This window comes from Rhinolophus hipposideros (genome assembly GCF_964194185.1).
Source record: "Rhinolophus hipposideros genome assembly, chromosome: 3".
NCBI lineage: Eukaryota > Metazoa > Chordata > Mammalia > Chiroptera > Rhinolophidae > Rhinolophus > Rhinolophus hipposideros.
In genome coordinates, this window is record NC_138049.1 from 21178757 (window position 1) to 21199950 (window position 21194).

Consider the following 21194-nt stretch of genomic DNA (forward strand, 5'->3'; position numbering starts at 1 on the left):
AAATCCAAGGGACATTTTCCAGGCATCATCTTGTTACTGGTTCAAGGCCCAAGTGCCCTATGCTTTGAAAGGTCAAAACTGAAAATGTCTGAGTTTGGAATAAGGAAAGGTTTATTGGTCGAGAAGGCACAAACTGAGACAAGAGACCTAATGGTGCCTCAAATTCACCTTAAGAGCCCAGAATTCAGGCTTCTTTTATATCAAGGGAAGGGAGAATGGGCGTGGCAAGAGGTGGGATCCAAGGAAGAGCAGGGAAATCTCCAGATTTCTTTATGTCCAGTCCTTGATATTCTGGCCCCCTGCTGATCTGAGTCAGGTGGTGAGATGCTTATAAATCTTTGATAAACCTTCGTATCTTTTTGCAAGTAAGATTTTTTGAAAGTTTGGGCCAAAAACTTGGGTGCGCATTATACACGGGAGTGCATCATACACAGCAAAATACAGTAGCTATGCTGGCATCCCTTCTACTCCTAAACATGCCAAGGCTCACACAATCTTTTTCCTCTTGCCCTTTCCCCTTTTTCTCACCCAGCTAACTCACTCCTACTCAAGTCATTCTTCACAGGTCAAATGGCATTTCCTCAGAAACCTTTTTGTGACTTCCCAATATAAGGTGGAACTTCCCAGTAATCCTGTCATGTTTTCTTTAATAATGTTCATCACAATTTAAAATCACATATTTATATATATTTATAAACTCCTCCCCCAGCCCCCAAACACACATACCCTAGAATATTAGCTCATTAAAGGCCAGGTCTATGTCTGTTGTTTACGATGTACCAAGCATTTGGCTTTGTGGACAGTACATAGCAGTAGCTCAACAAATATATACATCTCTCATTCATGATAGCTTAATCGATTTTGATGAAAGTCATTCTGTTCAACACACAGATTGATTATCTCTTTGGTAGTACTATAATGACTATTGTATTTAGGAAATTCATTAAGTTTATTATAGTTAGAGAGGCTTGCAATTTCTCGTGTTTGACTGTTTTTGACCTATAGAAGTAGCAATATCATATGGTTCAAATTTCCCTTCCTTCCCTTCCATTCTTTGAGAACAAAGAGCATGTACTAGAACACTGGTTTTCCAGGTTAGTCTGACAGTTTCAAAATCATGGACAATTGGGATTGAAAGTCTACAAATGCTGAATTATAATCAGACCTAGAGTGTCTAGGTTTGCATGTCCACTTGAATTCACTGTATCATTTTAAACTGTTCATTACTAACCTATGCTCCAACAATTTAAACTAATGGAGACAATTACATACCTGAAATTTCCAGTGATTTAAAATTTCTCCCTTATGAGGGAAACCTAAGATACAATTAACCTCAACATTTTTTAGGCTCAATAAATATTGGCTATTAAGACCTTCAGTTAGACAATATGGGGCCATTAGGTATAAAATAAATCAATATATTGTTTCTGCTCTAAGGGAGCTGATCATCTTGCCATGGATATGGAACTAAAATTATATACATATAAATTCAGCAGGTAGGAAGTATTAAACTTGTTTCTTTAATAAGTACATGGAACGGTGCAGAGAATAAAGGAAAAGAACATAATGAGGGTAGCTGGTAAAGTAAATGGTATTTTAGTTTGGCCTTGCGGGATGATGCGAAAGGTGGAAAGGAGTAGTAAGACTATCCGGGAGAGAAGGAAAAGTATGAGCAAAGTCAGAAAGGCAGAAATAAATGGAGTCTTCAGAAAATAAAAGTTAAGAAATGAATTTGCCATGGGTGGAAAACATACATTAGAAACTAGCTGAATAAATAAGCTAAATCCAAAAAAAAAATTAAAGTCTGGGGCTAAACTCTTTAGAGTACTCTACAAAGCAGGACTGCACTTGAACATCAAGACAAAAATCCAGACTACAGAAGAAATATACAACTTTAACATAGACAGTGAAGATATCAAAATTGTTATTTTGCTTACTTTGGTTCAGTCATCAATTCAAATGGAGAATGCAGGCAAAAAATAAAAAATCAAAAGAATTGGAAGGGCAGCAATGGGAGAATTAGGAAGGATCACCAAGAGCAAAGATGTATCATTAGAGACCAAGGCTGAGATCATCCACACCCTCACATTCCCAATTGTGCAGATGTGCAAGTTGGACAGTGAAGAAGGCTGACAGGAAGAAAAAGTGATTCATTTGAAATCTCTACAGATGCTCTGGACCACCAGAAAGATGAGTAAGTGGGTCCTAGAGCAAACTGAGCCTGAAACATCACTGAAGGCAAAAATGACAAAATGGAAGCTGTCCTACTTCGGGCCCATCCTGAGAAGGCAGGGGGCTTTGGCAAAGGTAGTAATGTTGGGAAAAGAGAAGGCAGCAGGGAACGAGGAAGACCACATGTGAGATGGACGGACTCCATAAAGGAAGCACAGGTATGAGACTACAAGAGCTGAGTGGGGCTGAGAGGACAGGACACTGTGGACGTCACTCGTTCATGGGGTCACCGGGAGTCTGAGCTGACTTAACAGCACGTAGTAACAGCAGGTTATAAAGAACTTCCACACATTTTTCGCTTACTTAGTCCACGCAATAGCCTTGAGATTTAGGCAGGTCACATTTTACTCTGATGAGACCCTTAGATAGTGTTAGGACTGGCTCAGTGTAGATAGGGTTTAACGTGGCATTCAGGCCTTCCACATGCGAACATTGCTTCAGTCTTATTTTCCACTATTTCCCCTCAATCTAGATGTGCTTGTCTCACCTGCAGTCTTTTCTCATGCTATTCTCAATCTAACATGGTTTCCTCTTCTGCCAAGTAAGTTGCCTCTTCCCTTAGACTCAGTTCACATGTTTATTCCCTTGTGAAGCTCCCTGATTTCTAGGAAGTCAAGTTATTCATCATTTAATCACATCAGGCACCATGCTAAGTGCTGGGGATAACAGGATGAACAGGGTAAGCCTGAGTTTTAGAGCCCAATGTCAAAGCCAGGCAATAACTTTCATCACTCAATGTGGAACTTATAGTACCTGAGGTCCATATTTTCTTCATCGTTCTCTTTTAGCCTTTTACAATACCATCATTACAGAGATGAGGAAATGACACTACAAAAGTAAAGTGACTTAACCAAGGTGACACTATTAAGTAGTGAAGCCAGGCATTGAATTCAGGACTGCCTTGGCAAGGTAATTACCATTCTGCAAATTACAATTTAGATGAGAAAATATGAAATAAGAAAAAAATGAGCTTTAAAAGGTCAGCTACTTAATGTTTATTAATATAGGATGTACTCTGGTAGATATAAAAGGATCATTCTGAAAGCAAAGAAATAAATTTTCATTTGCCTTCTTTGGAATACAAGCTTTAAAAATATAACTGATTTTCCTTGGTCTGAAATAACGTAGTATTGTCTTAAAACTTAGTTGGGTTAAGGTTAAGTTATATTGCAATGACTGTAGAAGGATCCTGCATTTCTAATTCCTAGTAATGACTGTGAAGAGACATTTAAACTACTTTGGGTTCCTTCATTCGTACGTAAACTTTAAAAAAACATTACTACAACATGAAATGCGCTCACTTTAGTAAATACATTTTTAAAAAATTTCATCGGAGGATAAATCTACACAACAGTTTAATTTTTTATTCCACCCTACTTCCAAGATACCCCTGCAAACAGGGGCTTACATTTAGCAGAAAATTTTGGCAGTTGTAACTCAAAATTAATTTGATTTTTGATTTTGTTCTTTAAAATAAAGGATGCTAGATATTAAATAATATTTTAAGAGGACATTTTCAAGATGTCAAAGTTTTTAAATTTTTTAACTCCTTGTAACTGATTAGGCATTCTTTCTGGGAAACAGGAATTACAAAAAGAACTTTTACTTTTGTCCCAGCCCTGGCCTTTAAGTTCCTGTTTTATAACTGGATTGATGAGAATCACTGACAACTGCAAATTTGGCCACTAGAGTCATTTAATTTTTAAATCATTTGCGCTTGTTACCGTGAAGGACTAGGTAGAAACACCAACCATAGGCTAGAACAGGGGCTCTCGAACCTGGTGCATAAAAGGATCACATGAGGGTAGAATAAAAACAAATTCCTGGCCTAAACTATGGAAAATCTGATATAAATCATTTCTATTAGCATACAAAAGGCTACCTTGAAAAAGAATGCTTTTTACTAGCTGTCTCCAACTCTTCTTCGTGGATTTTCTCTTGAACCCATCCTTGTCAAGTCTTTATCCCCAGCATGCACTGCAACTGGCTTTTGTCAAGGTTATAGATTACTTCTCTCTCGCTAAATCCAAAACTTAGATGTCATCTTACTTGACTGAATCAGCATGAAAAGTTGATCACTTCCTTCTCTGGGTTCCCTTTTACCTTGTTTCCTGGATATCAAGGTTTTCTGCCTCGACGACCTTGCCTCAATGAGGCACCCTTGCCTCGATGGGTGCTCTTTTTCAGTCCTTCAGATAGATTCTTTCTCATCACCAGAATGGGGAGTGCCATAAGACTTCAGTTCTTAGACTTCTCTTTCAACACTTTACCTTGATGATCTCATCCAGTCTACTGGCTTTAAATACAACCTCATGCTGCCAAATCCCAAATTTACATCATATGCTCAGACCTGTCTACTAAACTTCAGGACTTACACAGTCAACTCAACATTTCACTTGTATGTCTCATAATTCAAAACATTCGAAGTTCATAACCAACTTCAGATCTTCCCCTACAAAATTATTCCTCCACATGTCAGTAAATGGCAACTCCATTCTTGCAGTCTTTCAAGCCCAAACCCTTACAGTCATTTTTGAGTTCTCTATTTCTCTCACATTCCACTAATGCTCTTTTAAATTCTGTCAGGTCTACGTTAAAAATATATCCAGAGTCTAACCACTTCTCACCATGTCGTCTTCTGCAAATTCTGGTCTCAACCATCAGTACCTCTAAGTTTTATTATTTAATAATGTACTAACGGGTACTATTTCCACCCCTACTCATTACAAGAAAAGGAATAACACATTAAAAATAGCAACCAAAGCCTATCAATACTGTTTGAACTTCCCCTCCCAAACTTCACTTCCTATTACTCTCACTCACTCCTGTTTCAGCCATGTTGTACTCCTTGCTCTTTCTTAAACAGGTAACCTTTACTAGCTCAAAACCATTGCACTTTCTCTTGCCTCTTTCTCGAACATCTGTGTGACTCATTCCCTTATCTTCTTCAAGGCTTTGCTAAAATGTTGCCTTCTCAGTGAGGTCTTCCCCAACCATCTTATTTAAATTGACTCTCTTATCTCTACCTTCAGTTTCTCTTTGCCACTTACCATTTGACATGCATTTTATTTATTTATTTCTTCATTGTCTGTTTCCACCAGAGGAGTGTGATTACCAGGAGGGCACGGATCTTACCCACTGCCTTATTACTAGCACCTAGAACCGTTCTTGACTTATAGTAGAACTTAACAAGAATTTTGTGATTAAATGAATGGAAATTAGATTCTGGAGTCCATGTTTGGTGTTTTTTGTTTTTTTTTTAAATCCAGTACCCAAAATGACTGTGAAGCTGGCTATCTTGAAACCACACTGTGAAAAACTGGAATAAATCATTTTTTAATGAATAAATGTGAATATCAATCTTGAGTATAGTTTGACATAGGCTTGCAGGAAAGGGTCAGTGGATAGGGTTGAGGGTGTCCATCCGAACCCCGAATTATAAGCAAAAATGCAATAAATAGACATATGTGTGGCAAAGAACCCACAGCTTTAAAAACATTTCAAAGTAGTTAGTGATACCAAACAGATTACTAACCTCTAACTTGGTGGTAACATCAGAGATAACACATTCATACACTTAGTCCCTCAATTCTCCTAAGTGTATTAAACAAAAAATAAGGGCTCTATATAACTCCCAGGAACTCTGGACATAATACAGTAAGAAATACTTGAAAAACACATATTCAACAAATTTATTATTACCAATGACTCAAATACTGAAGTATTTATAATCACAAAGTACATGTATTTCCTGACGGAGATTGGTTCAACATTTTCAGTCTTTTACATTTTTCAAAACAACTAAAATTTTATGAGTTTAAAAATGAGGGTAAAATTGTACTAAACATCCTAACTATGACACACAAACACTTAAATTTAACTACTATTTTTATAATAATATTTGGATGTATATTACCATTAGAATGCACATTCTAAAAGATTTTGAAAGATGGGATGGACATTAACTGTTTAATACCTAATCCAAAGGAAAGGAAAGGAGCCAACATTATCTTTTAAAACAAAAAGAAAAAAAAGTTTTGTGAAATAACTTTTTAGAGAAAAGTTTTAAAAATAGTACAAGATAATCTCATACTTTTCACTTGGGTTCCCCAACTGTTTACATTTTCTGTTTTATCAATCTATCGACTGATATGCATACATATATGCATATATTAATATGCAATCTATTTTTATATATGCATTTTTCTGCACCATTTAGAGTAAGTTGGAAGTCACTGTGACCATTATGCTTTCATTATGCATTTTCTAAGTTCAAAGACAATTGCATACACAATGGTTATAGTTAGCGAACTTAATTGTCTAACCTCGTACATGTATATATATATACCTATTTTGCTCTATTCATTTAATACATTTAAAAGCACAAATGAATATGGACTTCTCCAACTCCAATCCAACACAATTCAATGTAATACTTTCCAATCCCATATTTTAACTTCTTTATCCAGAAGTGAGAAACCTGGCTCCCTCAATATTTTTACTCATTTGCTCTATCCTAGAATAGAGTAGGCAGTTTTAGAATTGACAACTGAATACCATCAAGAAAAAACAAACCTACAAACAACAGTTCAATATTGATTTTTTATGCTAAAAATGATATACTTTAAGATGATGCATAAATCTTAAGTGGATATTTGATGAATTTTGACAGATAAACTTGTGTAAAACATACTCCTATCAAAATATAACCACACTAAGTTCCCCAGAAAGTTCCTTTATATCCCTTTTCAGATCAATTTCCCCTGCCTCTCCCCCAAAAAAACTCTCATGTTTTTTCACCAGATCTGTCTATTGTAGTTCTTTGTATGAACAGAATCATACAGTTTGTATTCTTTTGAGTCTTATTTTCTTAGCATAATGTCTATAAGATTCATCCATGTTGTGAGGTGTATCCGCAGTCCCTTTCTATATCTTAGTAATAGCATAATTTATTTATCAGTTTCTCCGTTGGCGGACACCTGGGTTGTTTCCAGCTTTGGACTATTATGAATAAAGTTCCTATGAGCAGTCTTGAACAAGTCTTTTTCTAGACATATGTTTTCATTTCTCTTGGATAAACACCAAGGAGGAATTGCTGGGTAAAAGGTAGGTATATGTTTAACTTTATAAAAATCTGCCAAATCTTTTCCCAAAGTGGTTATGACATTTAACATTTTCACCAAGCAATTTATGAAAGCTCTTGTTTTTACACATTCTAGCCAATATTTGATGTGGCCAGTCTATTCATTTTAGTTAATTTTACTGTTTTTAAACTACTTATTCTACTGATGACTGAGGTGTGGTGTATTAAACTCTCCAACTATGATTAGGAATTTATCTTTATTTTTCTTTTATTTCTATCAATTTTTGTTTCATATGGGTTAAAACTCTGTTATTAGGTACAGACACTTTTACCTGTAGTATCTTCTTGATGAACTAAAATGTCCCATTTTACCTCTAATAACAGATCTTCTTCAAGTTTACCTTGTCTAATATTAATATGGCCACTTGTGATTTTGTTTACTTACTATTTGCATGAAATACTTTTTCCATCCTTTCAAAATATCTGTGTCTCTGTATTTAAAGGGTGTTTCTGGTAAATGACAAAGTTAGAGCTTACTTTTTTATCTAATCTGAAAATCTCTACTTTCAAATAATAGTCTATTTACATTTATAGTACATACTGATACATGCCTAATATTTGCTATTTGTTTTATATTAGTCCCATCTGTTTTTGTTTCTCTCTCTTCCCTTTCCCTGCCTTCTTTTGTGTTTACCAAATATACATGTATAGTTAAAATAACTTTTATTTAAATAAGTATTTAAAGAAATGAAGAAAAGTGAAAATATAGTTTTATATATTTACCTATATACTATGTCTAGTGTACTTCCTTCCTGTAAATCCAAGTCACCACCTGGTTTCCCTTCAAACTGAAAAACTTCCTTTCTGTTGTTCTTTAGTGCAGATTTGCTAGCAATGAATTAATCTGGCTGAAAATGTCTTTTATTTTACCTTGATTGTTTGAAGGATACCTTTGCACTATTTAGAATTCTAAGTTAACAGGGTTTATTTGCTTCTTTTGTTTTTCTTTCAGCACTTGAAATACGTCAATTTCATTATCTTCTTGCCACCCACTTGTTGAGAAATGAGAAGTCACCCATCCTTCAGAGCACTGTGACTTTATGTACAATGCGTGCTTTCCTAAGACTGCTCTTTCAAGATTTTACCCTCCACCGCTAAATTTCTATGATGTTCTCAGACACGGCTTTCTTTGTATTTCTGTTACTTGGAGGTTCACTGAGCTTCTTGAATCTGTAACTGTTTTTTCACCTAATTTAGAAAATCTATGGTCACTATTTATTCAAAATTTTTTTCTCTCTTTTTTGGGACTCCAAATATAGTTAGTAGTAATACATAATGACTATTTCTGAATAAATTCAATGTAAGTAACTATGCAAGATTGAGCAATTTAGAAGTTTCCATTAAAATTTTCATGTATTTGCTGATGTCCTCCTAAATATAGTACACTAGAATATTATCCATCAAGTAATAAGAGCAAGAACTAATATTTTTTAAGCATTTACTATATGCTAAGTACTTTGCTAAAGGCTTTACATGCATTTCTCATTTTATCCTCAAAATAATCTGAGGAAGTAGGTATTACAATTTTCTTCATCTTACAGATGTGAGAACAAGCTTACATAAGTCAAATAACTTATCCAAAAATAAGTTATGAAGCGGCATATGGAATTTTCATTCACAATTAATTAAGTACAGGACACAGTTCTTGGCAATTTTAATGAACTGCTACTCTAGTAAGAGAGACAATACTACTTTCATATTTTTCTATCTATTATTATAATTGCTAAGGATGAGAGCTTCAATATACAGTGAGAGCATGAAAATCTAAGGTATGGTGTGTACAGAACACATGCTTCTGCAATTAGATCAATTTCCCTCACTCTATCATGGTTTTCTAGGCTAGCGATAAGATGTTGCTTAATTCAGAAACTGCCAGTGCAAATTGATTTCTTAAACACACTATCTCCTTCACAGCTAGCTACACATGTAATTGCTCCAGTCATGTTGTAGCCCTGTTTTTCCAGCACGGCCAGTCTCAGACTGGGATACAAACAGTATTCCAAGGGTCTTCCACAGAGGGATATAGATCAGTGCTAATCAAAATGTGGTTCCACAACCAGTACCAGTCTGCAAACTGCTTTCCAGTTTGTGACAAAATAGTGCAGAACTGAGAGTTCTAATTATAGCAAATTAGACTTGTATTTTGCATGACTTTTTTAAGTTTCATTTTTTCTAGTAATTCAATTATCACTTGTATTTTACAAAACGTTCAGTCTGCAACAAACTGGAAATTAAGAAGAAAAAAAAAAGCTGGATCTTTATCAGAGTCTGAGAACACGGTTCTGTGCTACAACATCTTGGAACATTGCACTTATATTTTTCTGACCCTCAGTTCTCTCACTGTAATTCAGTTATGAAAGGTGAAACAAAATATATATCTGAAGTATCTAAACACAGTGGTGGGAGTGGATCCCTTTTGTATATTTTATCATTATTAGACTACATATCATTATAGTTGGTTATTTTGTTTCTCTTTCTGAGTTAGAATACACGGTCTGTGAGGGGAAGAAAACATACCATACTCACTTGATTCCTTCAAATTAGCAAAAACTTAATAGATAAGAGCGGTTTTATTATTTTTTACCAGTGATTTTCATATTCTTCCTAAATTAGCAGCATTAAACCTAAACCAAAGACTACAAAGGAGAAAAGGTAAAATGATACCTGCTTCTCAGACCTTGCTAGAAGTGAAATAAATCTAAAATACAATAAAAGGAAGCCTGTCAGTAATATTGGCCATAACTAAATCAAGATGATACAGTAGGAAAATAAAATATTTGTTTTAAACATTCCTTGCTTTAAAATACAAAATTAGAATTTTTCATGTATATTTTGGTGACTCTACCTAAAACTGGGACACTGATTCCACAAAAGCTACAGGAATGCTAAAAGTTTACATAACGGCAAATTTAATTAAACACTTATATAAGGCAAGTTAAAGGAGTTCAATACACATACCTAAAACAGAGAAAGGGGAGTTGAGAAACAGAAGACTGGCAGATAAAATATATATGTATATAAATAAATAAATAGTTGAAGGCTAAGGAAAATACAGACTTTATTTAGTTCTATGCAACTATGAGTAATGACATGAAATTAAAAGGGAAAAACTATCAGGAAACCAAAATTCTGGGAGTAATTGATATCTATTACATTTCAGAAGAGTTATGAAAGAAGTTCTGTGTAAACAGCTCTGAATATTATTTCCACCTGAGGACAGAAAAATAAAAAGCTAAGCAATAATGACTTTTGAAATATTAACTAATCAGCCACTGTTTTTACTCAGTGTGCAAATTTGCACTTAATGCCCAAGAAGATATAAGTATAGAGTAAGACGAAGCTCCCCCTTCAAGGACTTGCAATATAATTCATTCCAAAATATATTCTAGAAAACTCAAGTCAATACATTTACAGTGTAATATTCACCCAGTTAAGACTCTAAAAGTGGAAGAGCTGAAAGGATGGAGAAATTCACATAAGAGTTAGAACAATGTAGCTAAGACTTGAAGAGAAGGTAAGATTGTGATAAAGTAGGGTAAAAATATAAAGTTCCCAATGGCCAAAGCTGGGAGGGTGGTGAGCAGACTGGCCTGATAAACCACGAAATGGGATTGGTAAGGAAGTACCACAAGTAAGATGAACCTGCAATGCCAGGAAATGAAAAGTCCCTGTGGGTTCTTAATTAAATAACACAGAACAGTTTGCAGGGAAAAAGAGCTCGAAATAGTTTGAAAATATTATGTAAATTGAAGTAATCTAGCTGGTGAACCAGTAGCCTTCTCAAAAAAGGTCTATTTTTTGAAAAGAAAAGCAAAAAGAACTTAACTAGAAGATTCAAAATCTTTCTGTACAAATGTCATGCAGAAGGCCTCCGGTGTTGCGCTTGCTCACTCCGATACCATGTTGCTGCGTCATCTTTCTTCTCCCTTCTTCCTACTAGAATTTGTTCTGATCTGCTTTATGACTTATGTCTCTAATCTGAGCTCTCGTTATTCTCCTCTGCCTACCTGGAACTCTGCAAAACCCTCCTGAACTATCTAAAGCTTATCATAGGTCATGTTTAAATCACTGTATCTGTATCTTCAAGTATCTTCAAGCATCTAGTATACATAGCGTCCCCTACTAGTGAAAACAGAGCGGAAAAGAAATCCCGATCAGAAATAACAGGAGATAGGAGTAGAAAGGGAATTAAACATAGTGGGTCTACAGGGCCTTTAGAATCCAGAAGGTGCTACCCACTGAGAAGCATTTCAGGTGTCCACGCTCCATGTCTGTTTCCTTACACCACTCAGCCTCAGAAAACTGGACAGCCGGGGCTCCCAATGGGCACTGCCCCATACACCAGAGGCTGTTTGGAAATATCTGGGGTGCTTTCTGGTTATTTGAATGATTAGGGAATGCTGTGTGGGCAAGGGCTAAGGATGATTGATGTTTTGAAATAAAAGGAGCAATCGCAGACAATAAAAAATTATCCCTCACTCGGCACGATTTTGAAATGTCCAGCACAACTCTGCTCATGCAAAACCCAGCTTATAATCAAGGTTAGAACGTAACTGCAGTTTACATATAAACATATATTTTTTTGTCATCTTGATATACTGTTTCACAAAAATGCAAATATCTCATAGATTACACTTTTTGTTTAGAACTTTACAATGCGTTCTTCATCATTTTGAAAAAAAACTCGTATCACAGAAAGCAATGTTCTTCATAGATTTCAAATCACCAATATAAAATGCCTCTATCAGTCTTGTTTATGGCTCTTCTGTTCTCTGTTTCTAGATTATTAACTTCCCTCTCAAAAACATACCTGCTTTTCTCAAGAACAAACTCACTGTTCTTGCTACAGTGAAAACAACACTGAAATCACAGCAATGTTTGTTGCTTAGCCTCAATTTGCTCATGTATAAAATGAATATGCACTCTACTTACCTTACAGGAGATATGAGAAACAAATTGATAAAAAAAATGAAGTATCTTGTAAAATATCAAGTTCTATGTGTATTTTACAACAGAAACAAATCATAAATATTTCTGACTAGAAATAAAATAGGAAAAAAAAAAAGTCCTAAAAGTCTCTGCCTTGTGTTTGCCAAAATAACAGTGAAGAAACTTAACAGGATACAGAATTAGTTATATTTAAACACTTAATAAAATCAAACTCAAAACGTGTGCTGCCCAATACAGTAGTCATGCATTTCCTAAAGTGTAAAATACACATTGGATTTAAAGAGCTTACTATGAAATAAAAATATATTATTAAAAATAATTTAATCTTTTGTTTTTACTTTTTAAAATGTGGCTAGTAGTAAATTTAAAATTACACTTTTGTTTACATTACATTTCTGATAGACACACTGCTCTGAATAAATAATGCAATAAAAAACTGATTAACAGCAACAATACTGATCTTCAGCTAATAAGACAATAAAGAACACACACTAACTTCATCAGTGAGTTCTCCAAACACTGTTATGACATCTATTAAAAGACTTGCGGTATAGAAGGACTTGATCATGTTTCTGGAAGAGAAAAAAGAGCTATTTTAGTTTAAATGAAAAACATTAAATGTAGCTATATAGTCATGTAGCTACAAGAATAAAATTCCAATGTTTATAAAAGCATTCTAAAAATTAGTATTTTAAATAAAATCTGATTTTAAGAACACAAAGGCGCTCCTTTTATAATCTGTTATTAGGAGAAAGTAACAACACTCGTGTTACAGGCTTTATAGTACACATATGGTACAGTAAATATGGTAGCGTAAGGTTTTATAGTACACATTTGATATGAGAAAAAGTAATTACAGTATTATCTAAATGCACATCAAGCTACGTGCATTTTTTTGCATTTAAGTATTATAAGAAAGACAAATTATTTCAATTGGTGGAGTGGGAGCTTTTAAAATCAGCATCACTGAACCAGGCTGTTCTTGGCTAAAATCAACTCTTAGATTTTGAAAAATGTTAAAATAATGTCTAGTTAGGGTACATTTACTGAGAAAATGAATCTGCTCTGGTATTCTTTCGGCCATTTTGTCTAAAAAGAAAGGACTGCACTCAACACTCAGAATCACTCTGAGATTCTACAAGTAATTTTTTAAAAGTCTAAATCAGTAATCAGGAAGTCAGAAAGTGTTCAATACATAACTGGATAATTCTGGTTATAGGAACTAAACTTATCTTTTTTATTTTCCTCTTTACTTACTTGTGAAATCGCCCAGCTCGATCTTCATTATCTGCATACAAAAACATTTTCAAAGCATAATTCTCCAAATGGGCACAACCAACTATTTCTTGAGTAATAGCTTCATTATCACCCAACTGTTTCTTAAGCTAAAAAAAAATCAGATACACAGCTTATGATTTTGCACTTACAGAAGTGTATGCTTAAGTACAAATTATCCTAATAATCATTTTAAGTAAATTATTTTATATTCATTTCAGTAAAAGATGTATCAATGAAATCTTGCAAAAAAGAAAATTGCTCTGCCTCAGCCCAAAGTATTTAAAACAAAATCCAATCAATGTTCACAAAATTTTAAAGAAACACACTCATGATAACTTGAAAGTATAATTTAGCTCTAAAAATCAAAATAACCAAGAAAAAAAGATAACACATCCAAATATCTACTTTAAAGTATCACACAAATATTTTAAAATAATGTATTTTCCAATGTATGTACTATCAGGTATCGCAAAAATAGTATTAGGAAATTCTTTCCTAACCGTATATAATTTAAAATTTTAATTTATCCCGATTTCAATTTCTTCTTATTAAATACAAAAATAAGACTAGATCAATATGTCCTAAAATAGTCTCTCTCAGAGCACTTTAGTACAAAAAGAGATCTATTTCTAAGTAAGGTATGACAAATTTAGTATTGGATTATTAAAGTTTTTAGAGTTTAGACAAATATATACCTCACATCAACACAATTTACAACTGTGTAAATTTCCAGTCAGTACATCTATTTTCTACATACACAATAAAGTGTTTTAAAAACAACAAACTAAGGTCCTACATTTTACTCAAACTGTCAAATTAAAATAAATGACCCTTTGGAATACTAGATCTTAGCACTATACTACTGTTTTAAAATTGCTTTTTTCAAAGACATTATAAAATAAAAAATTAAATTTAAAAAGGCCTCAGAATATTTCATTAAATCAACAAAGTAAATATTCTCATAATTGCAACAGAATAATTTAATGTTCAGAAGAGCCTTTTTCGCTATGCTTATCCTGAACAAAAAACAGAAAAAGGCCCACTACTTTACTGTATCCAAAACTGTGCAATAATTCTAGATTCAATTCTAGAAAAAGCTTAGTAAGAGTATGGCATCTCACCTTCAACATAAAATAGCTGGCAGCAAAACATAATATACTAAAATTTTTCCAACTGTAATAAAAATATTATAGTACAGGCAGACGCGCTCTCAACATGGAATAAATTTACTTGACTTGTTATTTAATTTAGATAATGATAAACTCCTGATGAATCCCTTTATAAGTGTGATTTTACATTTTGCTTATTATGAAGAACTGTTTGAGTTTTGTGGTATCCAAAAGCTACTATTATTTTACCTATTATTGTTATACTGTGAAATTAATAAAGATATATTCTATATAAAATGTGTTAGAAATGGGATTTTACAAATATATCACTATGTGTAAGACACATTCTTCCTCCTGCCCTCTTACCCTACCCTCCAAAAAAAAAAAAGAGTGCTCAACTTTTTCCCGTTTTTCCTGTAGCAATGTTAGAAGTGGAAGACCAGACAGACTCCAGGGACTGCTGTGCTCCCATCAGTGGTGCCACCAGAACCACCCTGGGTGGTTAACAGTAGTAGAGAATAGGGGCTCTGGGTCAGAAGGCCAGACACCCATACCAAGTTAAAGAAAGAACACTATTGCCCATGGCTGCTTACTACAACCAGGCTTTGATCTAAATAACTTGCAACATTTATAAATAACCTATGAAACTATCCATTGGTGTCTCTCCATAGGCTGTGAAATTCAAGATGGCTCCTTAGTCACCTACCATATTTCTTCTAGCAGGGGAGAATGCCTGAACCATAAGAGCATCTTACCCTGGAAGCAAGAGTGGGAGGAAGAGATGATAGGCAACTGATACCATTTCTTTCATTGTCCCTTTCACTAAATAAATAGCCCATTTCAATCATCCATGTGATTGCATGAGGGAAGGTTAGAAAGGATTCTTCACTTTTGAATGGATGACTCAAAGGTCATCTACAATAACATGGAGCAAGATATAATGGTATATGCAAAGATAAGGGGACCTATTTTAAATTTCACTTACCACTCTCTTAGTAGAATGATGTAAATAAAAAAAAAAAAGTGTCTGTTCTTCCTCAGCTATAATGACATCATTGAATATTGCCTAGGGAAAGAACTAAAACGACAACACATACACACAAATGAAATAAAATGGCATTTTTAACATTAATCAGAAAATAAATTATCAGTTTAACTTACAGCTTCTAACTGATCCATTAGCTTTGTTAAAAATTTACGACATTCAGGAGTTTTACTATCAATTTTCATTCCAGTTTGCATTGCATATAAACGACCTACAAAGAAGAAAAACAAGATAATTTGAACAATTTCATTTTTTAACATCTTTTTTTATGACTGAATGTTTAAAATGTTTTGTCTAACAAATCACCCAAAATTTAAGTGAATTTAGAAATAAAATTTTGATCTACTGTAAATCTCATTTAGAAATATAAAGAACACAAAAATATTATTTGAAGAATGCAAAAGATTCCTGATGATGATAATAAAGTTTTACCAAGTAAGGCATTCTCTTTTGGCATGTTTTTAAAAAGGACTAGGTCCTAAGCTGTCAAAGGAACCTGCAATTTGATTGGTAAGTCAGAGCACTGAGAAAAACAACTACATGTACAAGATCACGTACCAAGTGTCAGATAAGTAAGAGTGATAACACATACAACATAGGCTGGGAGAGTGGGAAATGTGACTTGAGCTGAGGCTAATAGGAAGAATTGTTTTAAGCATTTTTTATATATACAAATAAAAATAAATACATTCTAAAAATTTAATGAAAATTAAGGCTAAAGCTAAAGACTTCTCTAACACGACAACCATAACAGCTTTTCCAATAAAAGCTGTGAACAGTTGGGTGGTAACTTATCACTGGTGTGTACCTGTACATGAATCATCTGTAATTTACCTCTTACATTCAACTCTGTTTTGGAGATCTGTTAGTGCTACAGTGCTCCACTGTATGGACACATAATTCTAACTAAAGCACATTTAGATACTTCTCAGCTGTTCATTACTACTAATCGTGTTGCCTTACCGCACCTTATAAACACATTCAAGAGTTCCATCAAGTAAACAGAAAGAAGTGGAATTCCTGGGTCATAGCATGTGTACCTTTTTCATTTTGAGAGTTACTCCTATTTTCCAAAACAGATTACTGTACTAATATACAGGTATATCTCCAACATATACAAGCAACCATTTCCCATAAACTCACAAAAAAATGGTATTACTACACTTTCTATCAATCTCAGGGTTGAAAGTGGTATCTCACTATTTGATTTTGCATTTTCCTGACTACTACTAAATAGGTGTTAGATATACAGGATAGCCCTATATTCTCCTTTATGAATTCGGACTATCTATCAAAAGAAAAGAAAAAACTTCCATCAAATTTTGTTGGGTTGTTTGCTTTACCCACAACCCACAAATTGGGTTGTGGCAGTTCTTTATACAGTATGAAATAGGAACATAACCCTTTTTCCCCAAATTGAATATTGCGAACACTATCACCATTCCCTGCTTTGCTTTCTTCCTCAGCATTATAATCATCTTCTATTTATTTATCCTCTGTCTCTACTACAACTACAATTCAAACTCCATGACAGCAATTTTAATCTATTTGATTTGCTGATACATCCCTGGCATCTATGATAGTGCTTGGCCTTTAATAAACATTTTCTGAATTGATAAAATACATGAATGAAAGAATAGCTCATTTTGTCCCACTGATTCAAATGCCATTTTTATCATTCATTATCATATATTAAGTTTCCATGGGATAAAAGAGCCCAATTCTATCGCTGCCTTATTTACTAGCACTTTATAACATGGTTTGGTAACCGTTACTATCAGGATTTCCAACTCAATTATGTTTACCTGATCATATCTTTAAAAATATATTAATGTATGCATAATATATATTTATTCTATATGTTTTTAATTTTAATACCTTTATCTGAAGGAACTGTTTTTTAATGCTTAGTTAAGTTTTCAGGACTGTTTCATGTTTAAGAGCTTGAAGTTTAATTTATTGATGTATTTATTTCCACAAATCAAATTTAAGGGTTTGGTCCATCTAGGTATTAACGAGAGGGAAAAAAATTGGCGTTCCAAAAGTATCATACAGATTTACGCTGGCACATAGTGTAAAACACGGTGCTTTCATTTTCACTGCATTCTAGCCAGCATTGGATATCACTCTGACATACAAAAAAAGACAGATAGATGCTAATTTAAGAAGCAAAAAAGCACTTGTTTTACTTTAAATATCCACTGTCTAATCATAAATGTGACAAAATTTTCTGTAATTTCTTCTTTTAAGGAGTCATATTTCTTTAGCGACTTAGTTGTCCAGTTCCTTTTCCACTTTATCTGTTAGATTTTAATCATCAATCCCTCCCAACCTCCCCCACACACCTTTTAAAGCATGGATGAATGGCCCTCCCCTTTTTAAACTGGTCATATTTCTTTTGAGTTATTCTTGTTCTGTGCCTATTTTAGTTAGCTCTTTTTTTCTTAAAACTAATTGAACTGAACCCCTCTTCTTTGTGACTTGTTAGGTCTTTTCTTCCAGCATTTTTGTTACATTGGTTATTTTGAAATGCATCACATGATCTTTAGATAATAAACATGTAGGCTGCAAATATTATGCCGTCTTTCAATTTTTGAATGTTGTTTTAAAACACAGAGGCTTCAAATATTTATGTACTCAAAGCTATTATCTGTGATTTTTTTTTCCCCTATCAGTTCTAAACTTGGAAAATTCTTTTATCTCCGGGGACTTGATATTTAGTTGCACGATTTTTCTAGTTTTTCCTATGGTTTAATTTTTCAAATTTAACTCTTTAATCTAATTTGCATATCCCCCCAAGTTAATGGCATCTTGTCTCAAAATCACTTAATACTCCATCCTATCTTGAATGATTTGTGATTCCTTACTTAATACGCGTAGTTTCACTTTTTATACTTCCTGCCTATTTGATCTCAGATCAAACGTCATATTTTTATATAATATCTGTAACTGATATGCTTTTTCTTATTACATCTTATTGTATTGCTAAAATTTTCTGAAGAATTTTAAGTGTTACTGTTCTTGTTTTTGAGAGGAAGGCTTTTATAGGAGTAGGAATTGTTAATAAATTGAGGCATATTAAAAAGGTGTTAAGAGTTTACTTGAGCAAAATCAGTTCAAATAGGTCAGCCCCAAACTAAAATTGTTAGGAGCAAGCAGGTGACAGAAGACAGAGAAAGGCTTGTATAGAGAAAGTATGGAAGCAAAGAGAGGAAATCATTTAATTGGTTGGCTATGGTTTACAGCCTCCTTGGCTGCCTGTGATTGGGTGTCCTCAGTATTTTGATTTAGTAACTATGAGGCATTTACCAGCTTAGATTTCAGTTTGCTTACATAGGCTGCCCCAGCATTAGAACTACATCAGTCTAATGGCCTCGTTGTTTAATTAATTTAATAGGACCAATTTCATGCCAGGTTGCTTTTATTTCCCCTAATAGACCACCACCCTAAGCTATATTGAGGCTGAGGTCTTTGAGACCCATCTGATCCCAGAAATTGCCAAAACAATTAGCTGGAGTGTAGGGAAAAAATATTAGTATTGTCAATGAAATTTTTATCTGTCTTTTTAAATTTCAATTTTTATATCTTTTATAATACATATAGTGTTAGTATGTCAGTACATAAATGTACTTTCTAAATAATTTATATAACATTTGGAAATTTGTGTTTTGTTGTTTTTTCTTAACTTATGTGGATAGGTGATCAAAAGGTTAAGAATCTCCTCTCAACTATAAACTGTATTTTCTTGCCCCAACCTAGCCCATGCCTCTTCCCCACAACCCCATTCCTTCTACTGAATCCCCTGGAACTACTGCTTCATAATCAGCAAACTCCTATACACCTTCTCAGATTCCTTCTCCCTGTCTTAACTAAACTATGAATTTAGTGATTTCTTGAAATCATGTTATTTGTAGTTCTCGCGAGTAGTGATTTGCACTTTTCTTACATTCTTCCTATCTCAGGATTGTCAAGTAGGACTGGTTTTCTCTTTGCATCCACTGCTACTAAATTCCAGTATTCTCTCAATGTTCTCTAAGTGTTCTAGTCTAGGACTTATGCCATCCTCTTCCACTTGATCTTGTTATGCTTATAATTAACTGCCCATGGACCTAAGGGTACTTCCTTTTTCTTCCTTCATCTTGGAAATTTCCCTTTTCAAACAGATAATCGATATTTGTGGCAGACTACTCTCTGCCTTTCCACATTCATCCTTCCCATCTTACTTACTAACAAGATCCTTACATTATTAGGGAGTTGTAACGTACCTAGCCAAAACAATACATTTCCCAGTATTCTTCAGAGCAAACTGTGGCCATGTAATTATCATGCAACCGGAAATTGTTGGGAGAGATTTCTGGAAAAATCACCTCAAAGGGGGAATGACAGCAGGGGAAATATCTGACTGACCCTTTTCCTTTTCTCTTCCCTGCCGCCTAGAATAAAAACAGAATGACTGAAACTCTAGTGGGCATCTTGGACACAAGCAACGTTGGAAACGGTAACAGCGCTAGTTTGTAGAATTGAAATCGGAAAGAATGTGAGTCCCTAACGACTTCATGGAATTCACATACTGGCACTGGGTAATGCCAACATCACATTTTCTTTTAAATAAGAAATTAAGTTGCATTTTACTTACTGTTATTTTGGATTTTCTGCGATTAGAAAGCAAATGTCATTCTAATGCATATAGACAGTGCCATGTTCTCCATTCTTATCAACCCTGATTTCCAATAATTATACATACTCTTCCTTATATGCCAGTCATTCCATAATTAATTTACCACCACAAACTGTTGTACTTCCAAAACCAGTATATCAAGCACCCACTCTGAACACAATAACCTTTTTTCCCAACAACATTCAACTCTCCTATTACAACAGGCTTTCAGTTCACTGGTACCTTCCTACTTCTTCATCACAATAAGTCTTCTCTCCTTTAATGTCCCTCTGCAACCAGCCTTGATTTTACAATATATTTTTCTAGAACTTTACGGCCCAATCTCCTTGTACCCATGTTTCTTTCTTTACATCCCTATAGCAAAAGCACTCATATATATCCTCTTTCTCTATGCCTAAATACAAGCAGCAGAGACCACTGGCATATTACCATCATATAAATATCATAATTATCTACCTCAAATAAGCTTAAGACTTGCCTTTCCAATTTCTCAAATAACTACTTCAAACAACTTCAATCTCGTTAAAACAACTTCACCCAAAGAAACACAGAAAATTTAAGACATTAAGTAATGATTTGCTTTGTATATATAATATTGGTCAACATGATAAACCATGATAACATGAATACTGAACTCACATGAAATATAGTAGTGAGAGTTTTAGTTTTCAAGAGGTCTTTCTCCTTATTTTCTAACCACAGTAGTGAGTACTGTATGAATCCTACCATCCATATAGTTAGCTACTTGGTAGACCAACT

The 21194-nt window shown here is 34.1% G+C and overlaps 1 protein-coding gene across 3 annotated transcripts in view; it reads right to left on the reverse strand.

The window, feature by feature from the left end:
* VTA1 (vesicle trafficking 1) overlaps positions 1 to 21194 on the reverse strand; it is a 57023-nt gene that overhangs the window by 20786 nt on the left and 15043 nt on the right. For all 3 annotated transcript variants that reach the window (XM_081036107.1, XM_081036108.1, XM_081036109.1), the window contains 3 exons: positions 15874 to 15968; positions 13583 to 13710; positions 12822 to 12897 (listed from right to left, as the gene is read on the reverse strand). In XM_081036107.1, coding sequence (XP_080892233.1) covers positions 12822 to 12897; positions 13583 to 13710; positions 15874 to 15968 — 299 coding nt within the window. The remainder of the gene's footprint in view (positions 1 to 12821; positions 12898 to 13582; positions 13711 to 15873; positions 15969 to 21194) is intronic.